Source organism: Neoarius graeffei, chromosome 14, assembly GCF_027579695.1.
Source record: "Neoarius graeffei isolate fNeoGra1 chromosome 14, fNeoGra1.pri, whole genome shotgun sequence".
Lineage (NCBI taxonomy): Eukaryota > Metazoa > Chordata > Actinopteri > Siluriformes > Ariidae > Neoarius > Neoarius graeffei.
In genome coordinates this window covers 69,207,090-69,232,116 of record NC_083582.1, presented here as the reverse complement: position 1 = coordinate 69,232,116, position 25,027 = coordinate 69,207,090, and the positions used below count along the sequence as shown (strand labels likewise).

The following is a 25,027-nucleotide window of genomic DNA, read 5'->3' as shown; positions in this document are numbered from 1 at the left end:
CTACTTATGGAAAAACAACATTACTACCAAATTTGAAAGAATTGTAACTTAACAATGGGAAATAAGTTATCATTTTGATTATTATCCTCATCCACATTAATCTCCATCTCACCAGCTGAGGTAAATGTGACCTCATTTAAATACAGTGATTGACTGATCGTTGTATGCAATCACAAAGCTGATTAATTCTGGTTAAATTTATTGTTATTAATGTCTTATTAGGCCACTTAATTATTTTATCAGCCATCACCCATACAGTGTTCTAACAATGTGACAGCCAAGGTTTTTTTTTGTTGCCATTTTTGGCTGTTTGCCAGAATTTAGCCAAAGTGACATCCAAAAGGTTTCCAAAGCAGTCCTGTTTAGGCCACGCCCACTTCTGCTTTAGCTCTGAACACAGATACAGATATAAAAAAGGGCATTGTGTTACGCCCTTCGTCTATAGGCAAGTGTGTCTCAGAGGATGTGATTTCTGGACTGTAGTGCTCTGGGAACGATAACAAGGATTTGATGTACAGATTGAGAGATTTGGCTAGACATCAGTGATGCAGTCAGTCTGAATAATGAATCCCCTTGGCCAAATCTGGAGTTCTAATGAATTATTAATTAAAATTTCTGCTTCTCTGCTTTATTCTTTCAGGTTTATTGTCGCCTTTGCTGCAGTGATTAAAATTAACTACTTTATATACATTTTTATTTGTTTCAGCGTAGATTTAGTGTAAGCAGATAGAGAGGCAAATTTTGATCATTACTACACAGTCCGAGGGGTTAAAATACCCAAAATATTCATTCAAGTAAAATTGCAATTACTCGTCTACATACAGAGACATCTACAGTTATTGGCACCCCTTGTAAAGATGAGTAAAAGGTTTTTTTTTTTTAAAAAAAAGCCACCTTTTGGTGAAGTAGCTTCATTTCACACTGAAAAAAATGAGAAAACTACAACCTTGAATTGAAATTAATCCTTCATCAAGAAATAATTATTTTCAACAAAAACACATGCGACACTATTATTGGCACCCCTGGAAATTATAGTGAACACAATGTAACCAAAGCATGTTTCCAAATTTTAAATTGTACATGTTTGAGTTGATTAGAGTGTGTAGGAACTTTCAAACTGTAATCCATGACTTCCTGATTAACTGGGGAACAAATAGGACGTAACTGAGAAGCCAAATTCCCTCAACATCACCATGGGGAAGATAAGAGACAGCACAAACAAAATGAGGGAGAAGTGTGTTGACCTTCATAAGTCAGGGAATGGTTATAAAAAAACAAATAGCTACTCACCTGAAAATGTCAATTTCTACTGTTAGGGCAATAATAAAAAAGTGAACACCAACTGGAACTGTTACAAATTTGCCTGGAACAGGACCCAAGTTGATTTTGCCCCCATGTACAGTGAGGAGGAGGGTAAGAGAGGCAAAAAAAAAATAAAAAATCGCCAAGGATCATTGATAGTGAATTACAACCCCGATTCCAAAAAAGTTGGGACAAAGTACAAATTGTAAATAAAAATGGAATGCAATGATGTGGAAGTTTCAAAATTCCATATTTTATTCAGAATAGAACATAGATGACATATCAAATGTTTAAACTGAGAAAATGTATCATTTAAAGAGAAAAATTAGGTGATTTTAAATTTCATGACAACACCACATCTCAAAAAAGTTGGGACAAGGCCATGTTTACCACTGTGAGACATCCCCTTTTCTCTTTACAACAGTCTGTAAACGTCTGGGGACTGAGGAGACAAGTTGCTCAAGTTTAGGGATAGGAATGTTAACCCATTCTTGTCTAATGTAGGATTCTAGTTGTTCAACTGTCTTAGGTCTTTTTTGTCTTCCGTTTTATGATGCGCCAAATGTTTTCTATGGGTGAAAGATCTGGACTGCAGGCTGGCCAGTTCAGTACCCGGACCCTTCTTCTACGCAGCCATGATGCTGTAATTGATGCAGTATGTGGTTTGGCATTGTCATGTTGGAAAATGCAAGGTCTTCCCTGAAAGAGACATCATCTGGATGGGAGCATATGTTGCTCTAGAACCTGGATATACCTTTCAGCATTGATGGTGTCTTTCCAGATGTGTAAGCTGCCCATGCCACACGCACTAATGCAACCCCATACCATCAGAGATGCAGGCTTCTGAACTGAGCGCTGATAACAACTTGGGTCGTCCTTCTTCTCTTTAGTCCGAATGATACGGCGTCCCTGATTTCCATAAAGAACTACAAATTTTGATTCGTCTGACCACAGAAAAGTTTTCCACTTTGCCACAGTCCATTTTAAATGAGCCTTGGCCCAGAGAAGACGTCTGCGCTTCTGGATCATGTTTAGATACGGCTTCTTCTTTGAACTATAGAGTTTTAGCTGGCAACGGCGGATGGCACGGTGAATTGTGTTCACAGATAATGTTCTCTGAAAATATTCCTGAGCCCATTTTGTGATTTCCAATACAGAAGCATGCCTGTCTGTGATGCAGTGCCGTCTAAGGGCCCGAAGATCATGGGCACCCAGTATGGTTTTGCGGCCTTGACCCTTACGCACAGAGATTCTTCCAGATTCTCTGAATCTTTTGATGATATTATGCACTGTAGATGATGATATGTTCAAACTCTTTGCAATTTTACACTGTCGAACTCCTTTCTGATATTGCTCCACTATTTGTCGGCGCAGAATTAGGGGGATTGGTGATCCTCTTCCCATCTTTACTTCTGAGAGCCACTGCCACTCCAAGAAGCTCTTTTTATACCCAGTCATGTTAATGACCTATTGCCAATTGACCTAATGAGTTGCAATTTGGTCCTCCAGCTGTTCCTTTTTTGTACCTTTAACTTTTCCAGCCTCTTATTGCCCCTGTCCCACCTTTTTTGAGATGTGTTGCTGTCATGAAATTTCAAATGAGCCAATATTTGGCATTAAATTTCACTTTCGACATTTGATATGTTGTTTATGTTCTATTGTGAATACAATATTAGTTTTTGAGATTTGTAAATTATTGCATTCCATTTTTATTTACAATTTGTACTTTGTCCCAACTTTTTTGGAATCAGGGTTGTACAAGAAAAAGTGAAATCTTGGGGTTTCCAAAACCACCATCAGATGCCACCTTCATGCCAAGAAATAATTTGGAAGGTCTACCATTAAAAAAACCTTTTCTGTGAGTTAACCACAAACATAAGCACCTGAAGTTTGTGAAACACTACTTGAACTTTGATTGGAACCTTGTTCTCTGGTTTGATATAAAAGAAAATGGAGCTTTTTGGCAATAAACACTTAAGGCGGGTTTGGTGTAAAAAGAAGGATGGCTATAATGAAAAGAACCCGATCCCAACTGTGAAATATGGTAGAGGTTCTATGAGGTTTTGGGGTTGTTCTTCCTCCAAAGGCCCTGAAAACCTTGTTAGGGTCCATGGCATCGTGGACTCCATGAAATACCAGGACATTTTATATCAAAATCTGTCTGTCTCTGCCAGGAAACTAAAACTGGGCTGTCACTGGATCTTCCAGCAGGACAATGATCCAAAACATAATGTCTAAATCAACACAAAAATTAAGACTCAGTGCTGTTTTACTGGCAAAGGGAGGTTTTACAAAGTATTAGATGCGGGATTGCCAATAATAGCGACACACATGTTTTTGTTGAAAAGAACTATTTCTTGATGAGGGATTTACTTTTCTCTGAATAAATTAATTTCCATTCAAGGTTGGATTTTTCTCTTTTTTTTCAGTGTGAGATGAAACTACTTAACCAAAAAGTGGATTCCCCCCCCATCTTTACAAGGGGTGCCAAAAATTGTGGAAGGCACTGTAAATCTCATCTCATTATCTCTAGCCGCTTTATCCTGTTCTACAGGGTCGCAGGCAAGCTGGAGCCTATCCCAGCTGACTACGGGCGAAAGGCGGGGTACACCCTGGACAAGTCGCCAGGTCATCACAGGGCTGACACATAGACACAGACAACCATTCACACTCACATTCACACCTACGCTCAATTTAGAGTCACCAGTTAACCTAACCTGCATGTCTTTGGACTGTGGGGGAAACCGGAGCACCCGGAGGGAACCCACGCGGACACGGGGAGAACATGCAAACTCCACACAGAAACCCGGACCTTCTTGCTGTGAGGCGACAGTGCTAACCAATACACCACCGTGCCGCCCGCACTGTAAATCATCTGGTAAAAGTTGAAGTACAGCTTTAAATCCTTCTCTCATGTTAAAATGTATAAACAAAGTGATTTTAGTCATTGATGATAAAATAGATGACACATTTTATAAATTAGATAAAATTTAGGAAGTTAGGAACTCCAACTGTCTGATGCAAAACTCGCCTTATAACTTTCTGTATAAGTAACAGACTTAAGAACATTATTGAAGTGCTTTTACCACATCTGGACACATCCTGAAAGATCACTGTAAAGCCTTGGTCACAACCGGCCGTACGTGCTCCTATGGCCAGTCCACGTGCAAAAAACGCAAGAAACGCACGGAGGGCGCGCGTGAAACGCACGGAGGGCGCGCGTGTGACATGCTGATTTTCGAGCCGTAGACTGGCTGCAGACCGGCCACAGAGGTTCTTTGTCACATCAAACAAACTCTACGGGCGCTTATGTTTTTTTCAGGTTGCAAGACAAACTTACGGCCAACGTGCGTCTTTCTCCATGAACAAAAAAACCCGCAGCGATTTGGGAAACGCCAAAAATTGCATGGCCAAAAAAATCATACGTCCGGTTGTGACCTAGGCTTAACCCATATTCACCTACACCAGGGCTTTTCAAAGTGTGGGGCGCGCCTCCCCTAGGGGGCGCCAGAGTTCTTCAGGGGGGCGCAACGTGAGGAAAAATAAACCAAAATAAGTTACTATTGCGGACATTTAGCGAACTTCAGCTAGCCTTTGCCAGAGACAAAATGGATGGATTTTTAGTACCTAAAGCTACAGTGAGTGAGGAGACAGAGTCTGGGCCAAGCAAAAAAAGAAGGAAGTATGACCACGATTATTTAAAGTTTGGATTTTCATGGACTGGATCTGAAGATGCTCCACTGCCACAGTGTGTTGTCTGCCAAGAGGTGCTAGCTAACGATGCTATGAGATGTTTAAAATGTGTAAAACAAGATGTTTTTTTTAAAAAAAGTACAGATGTTTAAATGTGTAAAAAAAGATGTTTTAAAAAGCACAGATGTTTACAATGTGTAAAAAAGAGGTTTTAAAAAAGCACAGATGTTTAAAATGAGTAAAAAAGATGTTTTAAAAAGCACAGATGTTTAAAATGTGTAAAAAGTTGTTTTAAAAAGCACAGATGTTTAAAATGTGTAAAAAAAAGTTTTTAAAAAGCACAGATGTTTAAAATGTGTAAAAAAGATGTTTTAAAAAGCAGATGTTTAAAATGTGTAAAAAAAGATGTTTTAAAAAGCACAGATGTTTAAAATGTGTAAAAAAGATGTTTTAAAAAAGCACAGATGTTTAAAATGTGTAAAAAAAGATGTTTTAAAAAGCACAGATGTTTAAAATGTGTAAAAAAGTTGTTTTAAAAAGCACAGATGTTTAAAATGTGTAAAAAAAGATGTTTTAAAAAGCAGATGTTTAAAATGTGTAAAAAAAAGGTGTTTTAAAAAGCACAGATGTTTAAAATGTGTAAAAAAGTTGTTTTAAAAAGCACAGATGTTTAAAATGTGTAAAAAAGATGTTTTAAAAAGCAGATGTTTAAAATGTGTAAAAAAAGGTGTTTTAAAAAGCACAGATGTTTAAAATGTGTAAAAAAGATGTTTTAAAAAGCACAGATGTTTAAAATGTGTAAAAAAAAGTTTTAAAAAAGCACAGATATTTAAAATGTGTAAAAAAAGTTTTAAAAAAGCACAGATGTTTAAAATGTGTAAAAAATATGTTTTAAAAAGCACAATGTTTAAAATGTGTAAAAAAGATGTTTTAATAAAGCTCATATGTTTTAAATGTGTAAAAAAAGATTTTTCAAAAAGCACAGATGTTTAAAATGTGTAAAAGAAAAAAATAAAAAATGTGTACAACAACCATTTTTTTTTTTAAATACGAATGGAACATTAAGTATAGCAACAACAAAAATTGTAAGGGGGGGCGCTGTTGTTTATTTGCTCTCTGAGGGAGGCTGACTCTCCCACACGTTGAAAACCCCTGACCTACACATAACCTCAAAAAAAAATAAAATAATGTGACTCAGAGCCCTGATATAGTTCGCTTGCATAGTATGTGTAATTATTTGTTTTTCCTGTTCTCACAGACTTGATCCAAACATTTAGCTAATTAGCAGCCCTTACTGGGTTGAGGTGGGCATGTCAGAGAAGAGAAAGGACGAAAATGTGCAGTGCCCAGGTTCTCCAGACCTGGAGTTGTGTGGAGTGTCTCACTTGCTTTGAGGAAGAGACACACACCTATTTCTCTGCTCGCCACTAGAGGGAGACAGTGACTTTGCCTTAAATTAACACTAATCTGAATGAAGCATTGTATCTTTCAGTGATTACAGTAAAATCTTTTATTACCTCATTAATCAAATATACTGTACCTGTAATAATATTTGTGCCTGTTTTCCTTTGTTATATTCTACTGATGTTTTGCTTTCAGTATCTATGTAAATCAACCCCATTACACATTAACTATAGTACAACAAATATATGAAGACTTTCATCACAAAATGCTATATATCCAGTTTTGCTAACTTGAGAAAAAGCCATTTTTATTGTGCATTATTGAGAAATGAAACTGATATAATGTTATTTGAAAAGTTTATTATAAACTACTCTAAATCATATGACATGTTCTGATAAAATCCTTAACTCATGCAAAATGAAAAAAATTATTATATTTTTTTTTCTCAAAATGATATAAATCTATTTGACCATTTTTTCCCCCACAAAATGCTATATATCCAAGTTAATTAATAATGACAAAAGTCTGTACATTTTGCATGCAGTAAACTGTCACAATACGGTTTCTTAAATAAAAAAAGTCCTCCCAAGCATAATAAATGTGAAACTTTACACTTAATTGTAGCATTTACCCTTTGTGACAAGAATGCTCTGAAGAGTTATGTGGTAAAAGCACTATGATGGTTTCACCCCAATACTCAACATTTTTTAAAGCTAGCAACAGGACTAAAATACAGATATGTGCACAAATCAGTTGACAAGAAAACCCTGCATGCCTCATCTAAAATAATAGTTTGTTCTTTTAATATTTTGTCCCATTTTATGTCCTGACCTGCTTCTCTCCAGCATTAAAAGCTAAATCATTGGAAAGTTTGTCTGCATGACAAAAAGATCCATTGTCCCGTGCATTGTGAGTACACCCAATTTGTGGCACCTTTCCACCAGCAGAATATCTTATTTGCTTCTTTATTTCATGCTTATGATATTCTACAGTCCTCCCTCTTTTTCTTGGCTTTGGTGAAACCAGAATTTTATCCTCTAATCCGTCAAAATCATTCATTTTTAGCAGAAAATAGTTTTCGATTCAGCGTCACTTCAAACGATCATGGGCGCCACCATGTTGGACAATCGAAAGCACTGATTGGCTGAGCAGATATAGCACGATTCGGAAGAAAATTTGAGTGGCGGATATTGCGGTTTGATTAAAAAAAAAGTGGAACTTCATGCAGTAAAAGCAATGGGATGTGTCGCATTCTGACAAAAAACGATTTGTGATATGAATAGAACTTACTATTGACAATCTCCTATGTATATTGGTTCCAGAATTTCGAACATGGCGCTTATTGCATTTTGTAATGAACGTCTTCATATAAAACAATAGAAATGGAGTAATTATTTATCCATTTACTTCCTGTAACAAATGTCAATCATTTAAAGATTTATTATGTGAAATCCACTTTTCTCTGACTTGGTTCTCAAACCTTTTGGAATCAGGGTTCCTGGCTCTTCCAGGAGGAAGGGTGTACAGCATCAGTCACCATAAAATATGTATCCATACATCAAGTTTATTTTTATAGCGCTTCTAACAACATACATTGTCACAAAGCAGCTTTACAGAAATTTAAAGACTTTAAACATGAGCTAATTTTATCCCTAATCTATCCCCAATGAGCAAGCCTGTGGCGACGGTGGTGAGGAAAAACTCCCTCAGATGACACGAGGAAGAACTCGAGAAGAACCAGACTCAAAAGGGAACCCATCCTCATTTGGGTGACAACAGACAACATGATTATAAATAACTTGCTTCTATAACAGTGTCCTATAGAGTCACAAAGCATAACTGTGAAACCAGGAAATTCACTATAGTTTTAACATGAAATCTGTTTTGTTGAAGTTATAAACTGTTCAATGATGGAAACTTGAGTGCAAAACTGTTCATGACAACTGCAGTCCTAGAGCTAGCAAGTTGACTGTAGTCCTCAGCCATAAAAACATTACTGTAAGTGGCCAGAGCGTCTTCCAAGTGCGACTTTTGACTGTCCATATGAGCTAATTTTATCCCTAATCTATCCCCAATGAGCAAGCCTGTGGCGACAGTGGTGAGGAAAAACTCCCTCAGACGACACGAGGAAGAAACCTCGAGAAGAACCAGACTCAAAAAGGAACCCATCCTCATTTGGGTGATAACAGACAACGTGATTATAAATAACTTGCTTCTATAACAGTCCATATGGGGCCGTCCTCCACAGGGGTGATGTGATGAGACTCCAGCCAGACGTAGGGCATCAGGATGGATCAGGCAGGTCCGAGGAGCAGAAGAGGTCAGCATCACTGGTGTCTCAGGATTGACATGTAACTCAGCGGGACAGACGGTGGGGGAGAGAATGCCACATCACAAGTACTGTATAAGTGACATGTCCTCACTCTTACCCCCCACTCCTACTCCCCAAACTCCTGATTATTGCTGTCCTTATTATTGGCAGTGTGCTTTTCTAATTAGCTTATTTCCTATTGTTTTTGCTATGACCACTGCTACTGGATGGGAATATTGGACGTGAGGTGGGAATACACACTGACAAAGTACAGTTTCAGTCAGAAGTTTACATACATTCACTCAGATTAATAATTCAGTGGTGCTGAAAATTCCAAAATGTCTTTTAACTTGCCAAGGTCAAAGTCTCTTAATTTCCTGTTAGGGAAAAGGGACAATCCAGGAACCATCAAGGCACAGGCCTACCATGAACTGCAAGCTGCTGGACCACTAGTTTCATTGTCTACAGTCAAGCAAGTTTTACATCACCATGGACTGAGAGGCTACCATCTAAGAAAGAAGCCCCTGCATCAAAATCAACACCTTCAAGCTGGACTAAAGTTTGCAGCTGATGACATGGACAAAGAAAAAGCCTTCTGGAGGAAAGTTTTCTGGTCAGATAAGACAAAGATTGAGTTATTTGGCCACAATATCAGGTATGTTTGGACGAATAAAGGTGAGGCATTCAACCCCAAAACAGCTAAGTATGGTTAAATAAAGAGAATGGAATAATCAAGAGGGAGGACTACTTCAGATTTCCTCAGCATCACCTCAAACCATCAGCTCGACAGTTCAAACTTGGACACAGTTGCGTGTTCCAACATGACACTGACCCCAAACACATCAAAGCTGGGTGTGAAATTTATAAAGCAGGATAACATTAAGCTCTTGGAATGACCACCTCAAAGCTCTGACCTCAACCCAATCAAAAATATGTAGACTGTGCTTAAAAGTCAGGTGTATACCAGGAAACCAACACATTTATTTGAACTCTACTAATTCTGCCAAGAAAAGTGGTCAAATATCCAACCAGAATTCTGCCGTAAGTTTGTTAATCATGACCATCTAGCATCTGGTCAAGGTGAAACTTGCTAAGGAACATTTAATTAAATATTAGGTGTGCTGGATGTAAAAATTTTACCCTGCAATCATAATTTTGACCCTGTGTTGATTTCAGAAAAGCTAAAATTAAACCCAAAATAAATTCAACCTTGTGCATTAAATTCTTTTTTTTTCTTGAAGTAAAATTGTATTTTGTACAATCATTCTTCCAGCCCTGTGATGATCTGGTGACTTGTCCAGGGTGTACCCCGACTCTCACCCATAGTCAGCTGGGATAGGCTCCAGCTTGCCCATGACCCTGCACAGGATAAGCGGTTATGGAGGCAGCACGGTGGTGTAGTGGTTAGCACTGTTGCCTCACAGCAAGCAAGTAGGTTCTGGATTTGAACCCAATGGCCAGCAGGGGCCTTTCTGTGTGGAGTTTGCATGTTCTCCCCGTGTCTGCATGGGTTTCCTCCAGGTGCTCCGGTTTCCCCCACAGTCCAAAGACATGCAGATTAGTTTAATTGGTGGCTCTAAATTGACCGTGAATGTGAATGGTTGTTTATCTCTATGTGTTAGCCCTGCGATGATCTGACGACTTGTCCAGGGTGTACCCCTCTTCTCACCCATAGGTGGGGTTTACATTAGACCGTATCAGCGGATCATCAGATTAACGTTTTTAAAACGATTAGTGTGCACACAGCAACACCAATACACGATTTGCGTGCACACAGCAACGCCAATACACGGATACGCTCGGCTCCGCAGGCATCCTGCGCTCCAAATCACTCCGCCCTGAACAGCGAGTGCCCTCTGGAGGGTACGCACTCCGGCCCTGCGCAGCTCACAGAGCGTGCGAGTGAAGCGCACGAGCAGTGATTCGGGACTGAGCCGCTGTGTGTGTGATCTCAGTGCATATCACTTACCACTTGCAAGTGGAAGGATGGCAAGCCTAAAGACAATCATAACTACACAATGGGCAGTATTTACATCAGTATTTGCAGTATTTTCATACTTTTATACTCTTTAATGAAAGGTGATACAAGGTGGAAGTCCGCGCCGTTTTTCAGCAGTCGCGTCACATGACCAACGCCAGCGAATCAGGAAGGTGGATGTCACAGTGACGTTGTCCAATGACGACGCCAGCTAGAGCTCAGCACAGCATATCCGCGTATCCGCGTATTCTCACAGCACCGGAGCTGACACGATCTGGATTGAATACGTGGACCCTGGCGGATTCCCGTTTCCCGGCGTTTCCAGGCGGTTTAATGTAAACGGACAGTGCATCCGTGAAGAAAACGAGACAGATACGGTCTAATGTAAACTTGGCCATAGTCAGCTGGGATAGGCTCCAGCTTGCCCGCGACCCTGTACAGCAGGGGTCTTCAATCCTATCCACAAAGGGCCAGTGTGGCTGCAGGCTTTCATTCCAACCAAGCAGGAGCTACACCTGATTTCACTTGTTTAATCATTTCACCCTCGTCTCCAGTCAACAATCAAGTGAGCCTCCAATTTGGCTGTAATGAAAGCCTGCAGCTACACCGGCCCTTTGCGGATAGGATTGAAGACCCCTGCTGTACAGGATAAGCGGTTACAGATAATGGATGGATGGACAATCATTCTTCCCTAAAGAACAGCTGAACCCCAAAGAACTGAGTGAAATCCCAATACTGCCATGACATTCATATCCATGATGAGTGTATGTAAACTTCTGACTGTAGCTGTAAGTAGTTATTGGTTGTTTTTAATAATGGTGGTTTATTATTGATATGTCATTTTGTTGTCCTCAATATTTTTCTCTATGCTTTGTTAAAATAAGTCATACCAATAAACACACTTTGAACTGAACTGAACTGAACTGAACTGAGAGAGAGAGAGAGAGAGAGAGAGAGATGGTGAGGTTTTCCAGCCATTCTTTATTTAGGACAGTAGCCTGTCTGCCTATAGAGTCTGAACCATTTTACATGAAAAATAAAAACGTATTATTTAGGGGATTATCTTTGTGTTACTTAAAAACACTAATATACATTTTGCAATGCAAATGAAGATAATGGACCTTTTAAGAGTTTGTAAAAGATGGGTGAGGGTTGAAAATGCACCTTTTTTTAAAGGGGATTTTTTGAATGATGTCTGGCAACCCAAACAGCATTGAGAGATAACCGTTGTTGAGCCACACAGTAGTGACTACGTTTACATGCACGTCCAAATCGAGCTGCTGTTGGTAATCGAGCAAAGGGTCCCAGCAGGGGTGCCAGAGAAATCCAAACCTACATGCACAAGTGAAATCGGGCTATTGTGCAAGGTGCATTGTACACCCGAGCCACACGTGGCGCTACACGCCCCATCGTGTTGGTACACTTCCGGTTGTCGTCATGAAGAAGAGCTATAGTGTTGCCAGATACTGCTGACGTTTTCCAGCCCAAAACATGTTCAAATCCGCTAAAATGCACTTAAAACCCCCAATCTGGCAACACTAGCAGTTCCGTGTTCAAGCTGTTAGGCTTGCTTTAACAGACTATGGCTACAAACTGTCCGGCGCAGACCACTGTTTTGTAAGACAACTTATTTTGCACAATAATATTTTTCTAAAGTCCATTTTTTGCTTACAAAAAAATATTTTTTTTTTGCTTACAATTTAACTTATGTCTTAATAAACACACAAAAAGTTCAATTGTTTTGTTTTTATTGACATTCTTCAGATGTTGGACATATATATATATATATATATATATATATATATATATATATATATATATATACACACAAATACAATGACTTGTTTATGTACACAATTCACAGCTATGCAACAGCTGTACAGATGTATTTGGTGATACAGTAAGTGAGCTAAATTTTAACAGTGCAAACAATGCCACAAAAAGAAAAGATTCATGCCGTTGTCATGATTCGTTGTCATGCCGACCGAGGCTGTTGTGTTTCCCGCTTGTGGTCTCGTCACTCGTCACTTCCGGAAGTAGCTCGAATACGTAGCTCAATAGGGTATACATGCACAAAGAAGCTCGGCAGAAATCGCATAAACTAGGTCGTGTAGCTCGATTCCGAGAAATCAAGTTCGGTTCAATTTCAGCCGAATTAAGGTGTATACATGGCATTTTGAACTTCGATTTCAGTCGAGCAACGGCAGAAATTCGATTCTCTCTATGTGCATGTAAACGTAGTGAGTGAAAAGAATTCCGACACTTTTCAGGGAGTCGGATCATTTAACTCAACTCTCCAAGAAGAGTCGACTCCCAAACGGCTCAGTGCTGTTAAATCTAAACTGGACAAATATTTTGATCAGTGATTTTCTAATTATTTCATGAAATCTTACCCTACACTTTAATTGACATTATTATTTTTTATACCAACACAAAGGCTATACAGTACAACAAAACAAAGACACTAGACAAAGACAACACAAACAAACAATGAACATAAGATGTGTAATGAACCAAGGGAAGAAGTATATTTTCAAAAGTGTAAATTAAATCCTTAAGGGATTTATATAGTATCAGTGATTTGTATTAGTGTTTTTGTTTTACCATTTTCTACACCGCAGAACAAAGACACCAAAACTTTGAAACAACATAGGAAACACACATGGAACTATGTGACATACAAAAAGTAAAAAGCAAACAAAAAACCCCACAGGCTACAGGAATGACAGAAATTTAAAGTTAATTTAAAATTAAATTTAAAACAAATTTAATTAAAATTATAACATTTCTCTAGCGGCACGGTGGTGTAGTGGTTAGCACTGTCGCCTCACAGCCAGAAGGTCCGGGTTCGAGCCCCGTGGCCAGCGAGGGCCTTTCTGTGTGGAGTTTGCATGTTCTCCCCGTGTCCGCGTGGGTTTCCTCCGGGTGCTCCGGTTTCCCCCACAGTCCAAAGACATGCAGGTTAGGTTAACTGGTGACTCTAAATTGACCGTAGGTGTGAATGGTTGTCTGTGTCTATGTGTCAGCCCTGTGATGACCTGGTGACTTGTCCAGGGTGTACCCCGCCTTTCGCCCATAGTCAGCTGGGATAGGCTCCAGCTTGCCTGCGACCCTGTAGAACAGGATAAAGCAGCTAGAGATGATGAGATGAGATGAGTACGTCCCTTTACACACTCATCCAGAAACGTAATTTTGCACAAGGCCATCTGTCTACAGCAGAAAAAAATAAAATAACAAAACACATCTGGAAAAATCCTAAGGGAGTCTGGAGCCAGATTCGTGACGTCACCTGTGGAAGCGCCAGCAGGCTGCGTGAGCTTTGCACGGTTTCAGTGCACAGCCTGTGTAGACCAAGCGCTCCCATTTCTCTCTCATTGTCCGGTCTACAGAGATTATATATTACAACCCCGATTCCAAAAAAGTTGGGACAAAGTACAAATTGTAAATAAAAACGGAATGCAATAATTTACAAATCTCAAAAACTGCTATTGTATTCACAATAGAGCATAGACAACATATCAAATGTCGAAAGTGAGACATTTTGAAATTTCATGCCAAATATTGGCTCATTTGAAATTTCATGACAGCAACACATGTCAAAAAAGTTGGGACAGGGGCAATAAGAGGCTGGAAAAGTTAAAGGTACAAAAAAGGAACAGCTGGAGGACCAAATTGCAACTCATTAGGTCAATTGGCAATAGGTCATTAACATGACTGGGTATAAAAAGAGCATCTTGGAGTGGCAGCGGCTCTCAGAAGTAAAGATGGGAAGAGGATCACCGATCCCCCTAATTCTGCGCCGACAAATAGTGGAGCAATATCAGAAAGGAGTTCGACAGTGTAAAATTGCAAAGAGTTTGAACATATCATCATCTACAGTGCATAATATCATCAAAAGAGTCAGAGAATCTGGAAGAATCTCTGTGCATAAGGGTCAAGGCCGGAAAACCATACTGGGTGCCCGTGACCTTCGGGCCCTTAGACGGCACTGCACCACATACAGGCATGCTTCTGTATTGGAAATCACAAAATGGGCTCAGGAATATTTCCAGAGAACATTATCTGTGAACACAATTCACCGTGCCATCCGCCGTTGCCAGCTAAAACTCGAAAGTTCAAAGAAGAAGCCATACCTAAACATGATCCAGAAGCGCAGACGTCTTCTCTGGGCCAAGGCTCATTTAAAATGGACTGTGGCAAAGTGGAAAACTTTTCTGTGGTCAGACGAATCAAAATTTGAAGTTCTTTATGGAAATCAGGGACACCGTGTCATTCGGACTAAAGAGGAGAAGGACGACCCGAGTTGTTATCAGCGCTCAGTTCAGAAGCCTGCATCTCTGATGGTATGGGGTTGCATTAGTGCGTGTGGCATGGGCAGCTTACACATCTGGAAAGACACCATCAATGCTGAAAGGTATATCCAGGTTCTAGAGCAACATATGCTCCCATCCAGACGATGTCTCTTTCAGGGAAGATCTTGCATTTTCCAACATGACAATGCCAAACCACATACAGCATCATGGCTGCGTAGAAGAAGGGTCCGGGTACTGAACTGGCCAGCCTGCAGTCCAGATCTTTCACCCATAGAAAACATTTGGTGCATCATAAAACGGAAGATACGACAAAAAAAGACCTAAGACAGTTGAGCAACTAGAATCCTACATTAGACAAGAATGGGTTAACGTTCCTATCCCTAAACTTGAGCAACTTGTCTCCTCAGTCCCCAGACATTTACAGACTGTTGTAAAGAGAAAAGGGGATGTCTCACAGTGGTAAACATGGCCTTGTCCCAACTTTTTTGAGATGTGTTGTTGTCATGAAATTTAAAATCACCTAATTTTTTCTCATTAAATGATACATTTTCTCAGTTTAAACATTTGATATGTCATCTATGTTCTATTCTGAATAAAATATGGAATTTTGAAACTTCCACATCATTGCATTCCATTTTTATTTACAATTTGTACTTTGTCCCAACTTTTTTGGAATCGGGGTTGTATATTATAATATAATTATTATTATAAACTGAGTGTTTAGTTCTTATCTAGTGTTTACACTGTTTATATTGTCTGAGTGTTTAGTCTATGTCTAGTTCTTTTCTAGTGTTTTTACTGTTTATTTATACTGTTTATATTGTTTGTCTGAGTGTTTAGTCTATGTCTAGTTCTTATCTAGAGTGTTTATACTGTTTATATTGTTTTTTTTCAATTATTCTATTTTTATTTTTATTTATTGCATTGCCTGTTTGCACCGTGGGTCAGAGAGGACTGAAATTTCATCTGTGCTGTATGTCAAGCATGTATAGCATATTTTGACAATAAAGTTGACTTGACTTGAAGCTATTTATTTTAGCCTATAAATTAAATAATGCATCCTTGCATCAGTGTTGTTTTGCCTGCTCAGATGTTGAAAAGATTCAATTATCCTGCTTACCAAGACAAAAAGGAGACTCAAGGAACCGACTTGTTCACAAACGACACATCAGGCCTACGGTGGGTTTCCCAAAAGCATCGCAGCACAAAGATCATCGTTAAATGGTAGAGCAAGCAGCACAATGAACTCTCTCTCTCTCCTAGTTAAGACGCTCTTAGCATTAAGAGGCTTTTGGGAAACCCAACCCTGTTTAGTGAAGTATCGTTCATGAACGAGTCAACTCTTTGATCTGGTTCTTTAAGTGAATGTTGAAAGCTGGGTGATTTTTTTTTTTTTTTTGGTGTCATTATAGATGTAGATAAAGTCATTATTCTAGCAGGGTAAATTAATGCTTCCATTAATTTCCATGCAATTAATTTCCATGCATTTAAATACACCTGAGCTGGACTTCAGCATGATTGGCAGGATGTGTGTTTGACTCTCAGCTATATGAAGAAGTAAGATGGGAGGATCATCCAGGTCCATTAGTATCAGTGAAAATCAATCTTCTTAATGAACACAGACACAGCAGACACAATGCCACCGAACCAAACACCAACTTGTGTTTAAAATTATTTTATAAATTGCATACATTTTATATTTGTTTTAAATAGCAAAGTAACTTTATTTCGTTAATTAGAAGCTATAGGATTTTATGAAACAATTTCATCCATAGTTAGTCAACCACTGATGAAAATATCACAACAATGTCAATGGGCCTTTTGGGAACGAAAGAGTCAGCTCTTATTGCTGAGCTTCACCGCATGGTTCAATAAAGGAGCCTGAATTCCCGTCACAAGCTCATACACAACTAATTTGTCCTCACATTCCAGATTGTTTACCATATGATTGAGATAATTACTTTAGTCACCAAAATTATTTTTACAGATGGCTTGGGTATATATATATATATATATATATATATATATATATATATATATATATATATATATATATAAACAGGTCTATAAAAATGTGAACTGAGTGATCCTGAAAATGGAAATGGATCAAATGATTAAAATCATAAGTTTATTGTACAAAAATAATGATGCAAATACAGCCTTATAGCCTCAGTCTAACTGCCTTTTTAAAACATTACCAATATATCTATAAACTAGACTATTTATAGAAATAAGTACTGCAGTATGGATTAGAGAATAAAGGGCAAAGGTTGTCCTTCTAAAGAACCCTTAAAGCTAGAATCCAACAGTATTTAGAAGAAACCTTTATTTGTCACATGCACACTTCAAACACAGTGAAATTCATCCTCTGCATTTAACCCATCTGAAGCAGTGAACACACACACACACAGAGTAGTGGGCAGCCACACCAGAGTGCCTGGGGAGCAGTCAGGGGTTCGGTACCTTGCTCAAGGGAACCTCAGCCCAAGGCCGCCCCACGTCAACCTAACTGCATGTCTTTGGACTGTGGGGGAAACCGTAGCACCCAGAGGAAACCCACGCAGACACGGGGAGAACATGCAAACTCCACACAGAAAGGCCCTCGCCAGCCGCTGGGTTCGAACACGGAACCTTCTTGCTGTGAGGCGACCGTGCTAACCACTACACCACCATCCCAATCAGAAGGGACTCCAAGCTATAACCCTTTAGGAACCTAAGAACTTGTAACTATATATGCAAAGAACTCTTAAAAGTGTAGGATTGTTGATAGATGTTTATGTATTTACAAGCCACTGTGTTAATCCAACATCTCACATGCACCTGTTTGATATGATATAAATATAACAAGCATATCTTGTTAAATTTGACATTTATGTGTCACAAACATGGTTATATTTCTATTTCCAAATTTGTTTGGGAATAAAGACATCATCATCATCACCATCATCATCCTTTTATCCTGAAAATGAAGTACTTATTTAAAATGTACATGTTGTTAGTTTACCAGAGGGGGGCAGTAATGTAAAGATGCGATGCAAGGTCAGTCTCATTGGCGCATGCAAAAGCAAATAATTCAATCCAAACAATTAAATATTTTGCAAAGCCAATATTTGTCGCTTTGTACGTGATGTGCTTGTGCTTAATGTGTAGGCATTTGTTTATTTGTGAGGTCAATGAAAAAGCCATTCGAGTATCCGTTGGCTAAAATACACCCGATGGAAGGTAATTATTTACAGCATTTTGCAATAAATACAGCTTTAACTTTTTTTTTTGTTTTATTTTTGCCACCCCACTGTCGTCTCATTTGGCTGTCCATGTGTCTAGTGTTGTTTTATGAAGTGATTTCCCTGCACCAATAATGCAGCTTTTGTTTGAGGAATTTGATTTTAAGATGCACCTATTTTCCAGTGATTAACAGTTCATGCACAACAGATGCACAACCGAAAAAAACAGCTGGATATGTACAAAACAGTGCAGATTTTTTTCTTTTGTTTCTTGTAAACAAAACAAAACAAAACAACCCCCCTCCCCTCAGAAAAAAAAAAAGCTAGCCTACTTTTGGATGTTGTTTGTTTGCATTCTGTACATATCTGCAAACCATTTAATTTATGCAAATTTGTTAATTTTTTATCTCTAAATTTGTAGTTTATTATTTATATATATCCTTTATTGTATACTGAGTACTTTTGCACTACTCCTTCACTGCCTTATCTTTTTCTCTTTATATATTTTGCTGCTGTAACAATGTAATTTTCCCCTTGTGGGATAATACAAGGCTATCTTATCTTATCTTATCTTATCTTATCTTATCTTATCTTATCTTATCTTATCTTATCTTATCTTATCTTATCTTATTCTGTCTTCTGATTAAAATATACATTTTTAAAATTTATAAATATGTTTCTACTCGTGCAAAACCATAAGGAAATCAGTTTAAGGACCCTGTTTTTTTTTCAGGCATGGAGAGGAAGGCATGTTGCTGGGACTTGGTTTAAAGGAGAAGCTTAGAAGTAGCTCCTTTAACATGCATATCACCCGGAGGACCTCGACGCCTGGTTGATGCATATTGGATGAAGGCCATCAGAGTAAGGTGAGTATGGGAGGTGTCTTCATTCACAGATTCATTCATTTACTCTGCCTACAAACCTGCTTAAATACCCCTCCCTGGAGACCTCTTCCAGCATTGTACAGTGAAACCCCAGCAGAGAGAGAGAGAGAGACACACACACACACACACACACACACACTACAAACCCGGCACGCTTCATGTTTCTTGAAGGAGAGCGGATTATGAGTGCCTTCGGGCAGCAGCCGTCGCCGCAGCAGTTGAGCCCGGTGGCCAACCCGAGCGCGCAGGACGTGTTGGATATGGCCGCCTACTGCGACAACCTGAGTGCCTACCACCATCACCACCAGCATCAACAACAGCAGAGCGCACACCACCCGTCACCCAGATCTTCCGTGCATGCTCCGGCCTACGGCCTGGCCGAGTACGCAGCTCCTGGTGCAAACCCGTACTTGTGGCTAAACGGGCCGGGCATCGGCACCGCCTCCTCTCCGTACCTTCCCGGAGGTGCGAACGGGGCCTCCACCTACATGCAGCCTGGTTATGGATCGAGCCAACGGCAGTTCCTGGCACCTCCAACCGGTTTCCACGGGACCGACCTCGGATGGCTGTCTGTCCCTGGACAACAGGACCTCTTCAAGATGGTTCGACCTCCATACTCGTACTCCGCCCTGATTGCCATGGCTATCCAGAACGCACAGGGCAAGAAACTCACACTCAGCCAGATCTACCAGTATGTCTCAGACAACTTCCCGTTTTACAAAAAGAGCAAAGCAGGCTGGCAGAACTCCATCAGGCACAACCTGTCGCTTAATGACTGCTTTAAGAAGGTCGCACGGGATGAGGACGATCCCGGTAAGTCAGTCTCACAGCATAGCATGCGCAATCTTAATAAGTCTAATTTCCTGGGGAGATGTTTGCTCACTTAGAGTTTCAACATTTTAATTCTGCCTGGATGGATGAGTTAGATAAAGATTACTGAAATTATTAATAAAATAATCATCAATCATCATGTCTTCCAGGCAAGGGCAACTACTGGACTCTGGACCCGAACTGCGAGAAAATGTTTGACAATGGGAACTTCAGGAGGAAGAGGAAGAGACGAGTGGATGTGGTGAAAACCGAGGACACGAGCGCGCTCAAACTGGCGGAAACGGCGAGCCTGGTGGGGGCCGTACAGAGGTCCCCGAGCCCGAGTGAGCCCAAACCCTCACCAGAACCCAGCCCGTGTTTCAACACGTTCATTAGCACCATGAACTCGGTGATGGGAGGAAGTGGGGACGGGATGCGGGCGCGGGACGCCGGCGCGCTGCTGGCGGATTTAAAGCGGGGTCGGGAGGGTGTGTCGCCCTACTGCCCCGGAGACACAGCGCCTCCGGCTGACCCGGGACACATGAACCACAGACTGAGCTACTACACCCCCGGCCTCGGCAACCACTTCAGCGTGAACAATTTAATCTACAACCGCGACGGAACCGAGGTTTAGGACGGGTTCGGAGAGACCCAGTCGGACTTTACTGCGCTCTGTGAGCGCACACCAAATGCCTTTATTTCTATTTTGTTTTTTAATACAGTACCAAACCAATTGCACTGTCATGTTCTGTAAATAAGTACACACAGTAAACTTTACAACTGATTGATCTGATATTGTCAGACTGCTGCATATTGCAAAAGAGAAAAAAAAAGTTTTGCATTGACATAGCAGTGTTAAATCCTGCACTGCTCCTAAGTCTAAATGTGGAGAATTTACTCATAGGATAATAATATTAGGCCTACTGTTTATGCAACATGATTACTGAAAAGCTCTTTTCGTGTTTGTTTCAGTAAACATGTTGCATCATGTTCATTGTCAATTTTGTTGAACGTTTTGTTTCCTTTTTTTTTTTGCAGACAGATGTAGTTTATTTAATTAATTTGTTTGTATTTTGTAAATTATGTTGTAAATAAACTGTGTAAAAAACAAATGTTTGGTTGTGCATTATTATTATTATTATTATTGGTTTTGGACCCCCCCCCCCCCCCCCCCAAGTTCGAGTCCTATCCAAGGACCTATAGATTTTGGAGGTACTTGTGTAAGATGTGTGCAGTTCCTAGTAGTGCTGCTTTCTGAAGTTGTCGTGGTGTGATCTTGTTGAGTTCCAATGTCCTCAGATGTTTTTTCAAGGTCTTTGGGTATTGCTCCCAGGGCTCTGACCACAACTGGTACTATATACTGTGGCTTTCTTTTCCCATAGTCTCGCAATCTCCACTCTCAGATCTTGGTATTTAGTGATCTTCTGTATTTCTTTCAGTTCAATTCTACTATCTCCTGGTATTGCCACGTCCACAAACCACAGATATCAGGTGTGTTAAATGTCAAGTGCCTGTCAGTTTGGATCTTGAAGTCCCATAGAATTATTATTGCATGATGGTGGCTTGTTGTCCTGAAATGCTCAGATACTGACAAAATAAACCCAAACATACCATTTCTCTTTCCATTATACCTGTTTAGCATTAGTAAGTGTAAAATAAATAAATAAATAAATAAATAAAATCGTAGTAGATATTTTGGTATAACTTTGACTAATAGACTAATAACTATTTACCTACATACAGTATACTGTTTTTGTACAGGACATTATAAACAAAAAAATCATCTTCTTGTGAATTTAAGCAGAGTAAAACTCTTAAACACACATTCTATTCGTTCACTCATTATACTGGTGAGTAATTATGAGTCTTTTTATTTATTTATTTACATCCATCCATCCATCCATCCATCCATTTATTTATTTTCTCCTTGTTTTACTATATTCAGCATCACCCTCCAGGCATATTTTAGTCCGTGCCCTCTCAGAAAAGCCTGACCCACTCCAGCAGCACATCATGTCCAGCAGCTCCATCGAGTTGACATTTTTTTCTAAGAAGTATTAAGTGTTTAATTGAGCGCTGGAGTGAATGCGCGTCCCCGCTGCGCGCTCCCCTAATTACGCACAGCTTCCAGCTCGAACCCGACTCTTCTCTGGTCTATAGCTGTGCTCCCTGCTCTTATGAAGTGTTTATTACCTGTGAAATATGAACGCAAGTGCATTAGATGACTGTCTACATACTTTCCTGACTCGGTGATGGTAAGTTTCCCTCGCAGTTCCGTTGGTTTAACTCGTGTCCCCTCGGTCATTTTCCGCTTGTCACTTCGCATCGAGCTCATTTCCAGTGAGTCAGTGCGGCTTTCGGAATCCAGCGAGTTCAAGAGTTCAGCTGGGTGCTTTTATTTATACTTGGCTTATTTAACGGTGGATGAAAAATTTGTCTTTTCATCCAGATCGTCTGTCTCTCTCTCTCTCTCTCTCTCTCTCTCTCTCTTTCTCCATGATTTTACTGCCCACAGCTGTTTCTGTTTATTTACCCGAATCGGGCGTTTCAGCACTCTGTTAACGCTGAAGCTGCTCAGGTGTGTGTGTGTGTGTGTGTGTGAGAGAGAGAGAGATAGAGAGAGATGATGATGATGTACAGTTGATCTGTATTGTGGCTGAAAGTGCGCATGTCTGCGGGCATCCCGTCCAGAACTGCTCTTCCTGGTCTTGCTCAGGAAAAATATTCAGATCAAACTGGTCCATGTGGATCACTACAGCCAGAGCATTTTTTAAGGATTTTCCACTAGGAGACCAACTGGTCTGGGCAATACAATCACAGGCCCCAGAGTCCATGCGGCTGCACCGCTGCGGCATATTCTGTGATGAAAATGGTTTACCAATCACCATACAGACAAACACACTACAGTGACTACACAGCTATCAAGAGCAATTACCAAGCACAAATGTTATGTCAAAGACACTCAAAGTTACGCAGTCATGACATCGGATTCTGACATCAGCCATCTCAGTAACCAAATTTTAGTTTTGTTTTTCTTAACCAACATGATCTTGTGTGTAGCTTATAACATAGATCTTCGTTTTCCTTGTTAAATGTATACTTACATGGTACTTGGTTAATTAATTGCAACTGATTCAACCAAATGATAAGACATAACTTGGTTTAAAATTTGGTCTCCCAGTGAAGCTGGTTTGGCATTGACTAGGAGACCAAATCTGGCCACTGGGAGACCATTTGGTCTCCCAGTAACTATGTTAAAAAAATGCTCTGACTACAGCACTCCATATCCGACATCACAACAACTAAACGCAAGAAAACTGGACCACAACTGAGCAAATTGTGGAACAAAGCTGAAACTGACATGAAGTTTGGTGTGGGGATTTAGGGATTTTATAAAGCACAGGCAACCCGTGATCTTTTATATGGCGAGGAGGGCTATTTGTACAGTATGTGCTGTAGAATAATACTTTAATTAATAGAATAATACTTAAAAAATGACCAGTATTCTTACAGACTCAGGCTCATTTTAATTAAAATGCCTTTAGACAAAAAAAAGGTTAATATTACTTCAGAGACTTTATCCATAGACTAGTCTACAGGCACAAACGTAATTTATTATTATCTGTTTCTCTGAGTTACATGTCAATCCTGGGATCAAGGTGCTGACCTCTTCTTCTCCTCGGACCTGCCTGATCCATCCTGGTGCCCTGTGTCTGGTCGGAGTCTCATCGCATCACTCCTGTGGAGGACGGCTCCATATGGACAGTTGAAAGTCACACTTGGAAGATGCTCTGGACTCTTACAGTAATGCTTTTATGGCTGAGGACTACAGTTGGCTTGCTATAACTTTAGGACTGCAGTTGTCATGAACAGTTTTGCACTCAAGTTTCCATCAATGAAACTGACTTCATGTTAAAACTGTTAATGTTATAGTCATGTTGTCTGTTGTTGTCCAGGTGAGGATGGGCTCTCTTTTGGGTCTGGTTCCTTTCGAGGTTTCTTCCTTGTGTCGTCTGAGGGAGTTTCTCCTTGCCACCATCGCCACGGGCTTGCTCACTGGGGGGATAGATTAGGGATAAAATTGGCTCATGTCTTGGGTCATTCAGATTCTGTAAAGCTGCTTTGGGACAATGTCGATTGTTAAAAGTGCTATACAAACAAACTTGACTTGATTAAAATAAATATTTAAAGTAGCTATGGACAAACAAAAAGAATTTTAAGAAAATGTACAGTAAATATTAAAAAAAGCTGAGCATTTACTGTGAATGGTCTTATTATTAATTAAATAGTTGCTTTCATTTCCATTTTAGTTTCTCTTTTGAGTAAAATGTGCATGATTTCCCACCCAAAGCTGGATAATGAACCAGGCACTTACAGCAGCTTGAACAACATATTTACATTTATTCATTACACAGAGTTTCCTCCATTTTTTCTCCCAAATCAGCTAACAAGAGAAGATCCTAAAGGAGCTGACTGTGATGCAAATGCTGATGAGCTTCTGTAAATATTCACCAGTTTATCAAAAAAAGTGAAATGGAATAATATGACTCCTGCACTTACTGTCTGTGATCAGAGGAATGCTTCATCTATCTGCACTATTTCACTGACACCCATTCTGTGGGTGGAAAAATACATGGTGTAAATAAATGAAGAGGGAGAAAAAGTTGATTATAATTACATTGATTTATTCATGACCTGTGATCTTTATTACATTAAACACTGCTCATGCCTTGTGCCTTGTTGCAGAAATATAAGCAACAATATTGGAGCAGAAATGATAAAACTGTGAAATCTGTGATGGTGTGAAAACAAATGGAGGAAATAATAAATTATTCATGGATTATAATTGTCGTTTGGATGTAATTGTGAATGATAATGCATGTAGAAGCATCAGATATCTGTTTATTTTACAAAAGGTGATCATGTTTAATACATTTGTACTAATTTAATAAAGTACATATTTGCACAGGGGATACTTGAAATTGTATATAATATAGTACAATATATTTTATTCTTTAAACTAATAAAACACACACACACACACACACACACACTACTGTGCAAAAGTCTTAGTCACATGTAAAGAAATGCTGTAGACCAAAAATAGC

General features: G+C 39.6%; 1 protein-coding gene across 1 annotated transcript; it reads left to right on the top strand.

The window, feature by feature from the left end:
* Positions 1 to 19,267: 19,267 nt before the first annotated feature.
* On the top strand, positions 19,268 to 20,553 carry foxi1 (forkhead box i1). Its single transcript, XM_060939070.1, has 2 exons — positions 19,268 to 19,922; positions 20,090 to 20,553. The coding sequence occupies exons 1-2, from the start codon at positions 19,268 to 19,270 to the stop codon at positions 20,551 to 20,553; spliced, it is 1,119 nt and encodes a 372-aa protein (XP_060795053.1).
* Positions 20,554 to 25,027: the final 4,474 nt, after the last annotated feature.

What these genes read in the sequence shown, in the direction of transcription:
- foxi1 (XM_060939070.1), top strand. Translation starts at nt 19,268, where the DNA reads ATGTTTCTTGAAGGAGAGCGGATTATGAGTGCCTTCGGGCAGCAGCCG. An exon ending in ACGGGATGAGGACGATCCCG is followed by an intron (nt 19,923 to 20,089) that starts GTAAGTCAGTCT and finishes CATGTCTTCCAG; the next exon opens with GCAAGGGCAACTACTGGACT.